The sequence below is a fragment of the Rhinatrema bivittatum genome, chromosome 8 (assembly GCF_901001135.1).
Source record: "Rhinatrema bivittatum chromosome 8, aRhiBiv1.1, whole genome shotgun sequence".
Classification (NCBI taxonomy): Eukaryota; Metazoa; Chordata; class Amphibia; order Gymnophiona; family Rhinatrematidae; genus Rhinatrema; species Rhinatrema bivittatum.
Genome location: NC_042622.1, coordinates 4247149 through 4249396, shown reverse-complemented (window position 1 = coordinate 4249396; position 2248 = coordinate 4247149). Strand labels below are relative to the sequence as shown.

The following is a 2248-nucleotide window of genomic DNA, read 5'->3' as shown; positions in this document are numbered from 1 at the left end:
TGGGCAGCCCCTCGGTTCCTCGCTAGGTGGCGCTGCAGTCCCAGGAACTGGCGCGAGCCGCGCTGCAGGCTGCACGCGGGAGCTGGGCAGCGCTGGCAGCTCCCTGGCGTCTCCTCTGCAGTTGCTGCTTGCATGGTCGCTGGCTGAGCATGAAGAGCCCCTGCTCGCTGCTGTGTCCTGCTCGCTTCCTGTGCTGACCTCTGCTGTGCCTATGGCTCCGGATCCTGCCTCTGCCCCCAGCTCCCTGCGCAGCATTGCAGAGGCTGCACCCGTCCCAGGTAGGTGCTGAAGCCTGGGGCTTTGCTCCCTGCTCGCAGTGCCGGCCCCAGGCTCGCGGAAGGGCTCTGCGGCGGGATGAGGCTGGGCAGGTGCTCGGTGCAGGGCAGCAGGCAGGCAGAGGGGTGGGAGGAGGCTCGCTGGCCTACTGCTGCATTCATTGCCTGGCGCGATGGCGCTCCGGACCCTTGGTCTGGCACCCAGCAGGGGGGCCTCTGGCCAGGGAGTGGCAGGCATGCCGGGGCGTGATGTGCACTGCGCCTCCATGGCGGGGGTGGGCGCTTTGTTTGCACTTGAATTGGAGAAAGCTCCTGACTGCTGTCCCTGTCTTCTCTTTAGGGAACTCCTTGCCTGCTGCCTTTGCCCCAGGGCTGTGGGGGATGAGCAGAGCCGCTGCCCTTCCATGGCATCTTCCGTCCCCGGTCAGCAGCAGCCCCCGGGGACAGCTCCCGGCATAGAGAACGCCTCCTTCCAGGGCGAAGAGCCGGAGGGCAGCTCCCCTGCGCCGGATGGCAGGGACCTTTCCCCCAGGTCGGAGGCGGAGCCCGGGGGCCACTCGGTGGACTATGGCTTCCTGGCCGCCCTGCTCCTGCTGGCCAGCGGCATCGTGCTGGTGGTCATTGCCTACAGCATCCCCAGGGAAGCGCGAGGACTGAACCTGGACAGGCTGACGGCCCGGCAGATGGAGCGGCTGGAGCTGTACTACGCTCACCTGGGCTCGCACCTGGACCGCTGCATCATCGCGGGCCTGGGGCTGCTGACCCTGGGGGGGATGCTGCTCTCCCTGCTCCTCATGGTGTCCATCTGCAAGGGCGAGCTCTACCGCAGGAGGACTTTCACCCGGAAAAGCTACGGCTCCACCAACCTGAGGATGAGGCAACTGAACCGAGAAGGCGAGCAGGCCTTGGTGGAAAGTGAAGTTCTGCAGATGGTGGAGGCTGGCACTCACGTCCTCATGTAGGCGCACAGCTTGGGAGGTGGCGTCTTCCCTGACGGGGAAAGGAAACCCGCACAGCTCGCCATGGCTTGCACCCTGAGGCAATCCAGCAGCAGCACTGAAGGAGCTGGCTCGGCCCCCAGGAGCCATCAGACTTAAACACCACAAGGCTGGCTGGGAATGGATCTGAAAACCAAATGTTTGCATAGGAAGTCACCAGCGAAAGAAAGGATCTGCCCAGGTAGCAGAGGTTTCAGTAAATTGCACCTGTTCAAGATGTTGCCAGGGATGCCCAGGCAGTGCAGGATCTCATCCTGGTGGCTTAATGTAGTCAGCGCCTACATTCAAATCTTTAATAATCAAAGGGTTTGAGGATAAATCTGATGTCATTCAGCTTTCCAGACGCCCGTTTGAGAGCTGTACTCCTGGCCAGCAGCTCATTTCTAGGCTGATACTGAGGAGGGCAGCAGTGCACCCTGCACAAGACTGCCTTGGAAATAAAATACAACAAACAGAGCAGAATATTTTATAGGGTAAGATGTAAGGATGGGCCCTGTAAGTCCCTGTGCGCACACCGTGAGTCATTTCCTGCAACTTCAGGAATGGAACATAAGAACATAAGAAATTGCCATACTGGGTCAGACTAAGGGTCTCTCGAGCCCAGCATCCTGTTTCCAACAGAGGCCAATCCAGGCCACAAATACCTGACAGCATCCCCAAAGGTGGATAGATCCCAAGCTGCTTATCCAAGGGCCAAGCGGTGCATTTCCTAAGTCCACCTTAATAATGGTTTATGCACCTTTCCTCCAGGAATTTGTTCAAACATTTTTTATTTATTTATTTATATAGTTTATATACCGGAGGTTCCTGTATAATATACATATCACCCCGGTTTACAAGGAACAGTAACTATCGCTACATTTAGCGGTTTACATAGAACAGAATTAGATTTTTTTAAACTCAGAATTAGAATTCTGAGTTTAATCTCAGAATTAAACTCAGAATTCTGAGTTTAAATCTCAGAATTAGAATTTT

At 56.9% G+C, this 2248-nt stretch overlaps 1 protein-coding gene across 1 annotated transcript; it reads left to right on the top strand.

The window, feature by feature from the left end:
• Nucleotides 1–621: 621 nt before the first annotated feature.
• Nucleotides 622–2033, top strand: TMEM74B (transmembrane protein 74B). The gene has a single exon (XM_029613748.1). The coding sequence runs from the start codon at nt 680–682 to the stop codon at nt 1235–1237; it is 558 nt and encodes a 185-aa protein (XP_029469608.1). The 5' UTR covers nt 622–679; the 3' UTR covers nt 1238–2033.
• The last annotated feature ends 215 nt before the right edge of the window (nt 2034–2248 follow it).

What these genes read in the sequence shown, in the direction of transcription:
- TMEM74B (XM_029613748.1), top strand. Translation starts at nt 680, where the DNA reads ATGGCATCTTCCGTCCCCGGTCAGCAGCAGCCCCCGGGGACAGCTCCC.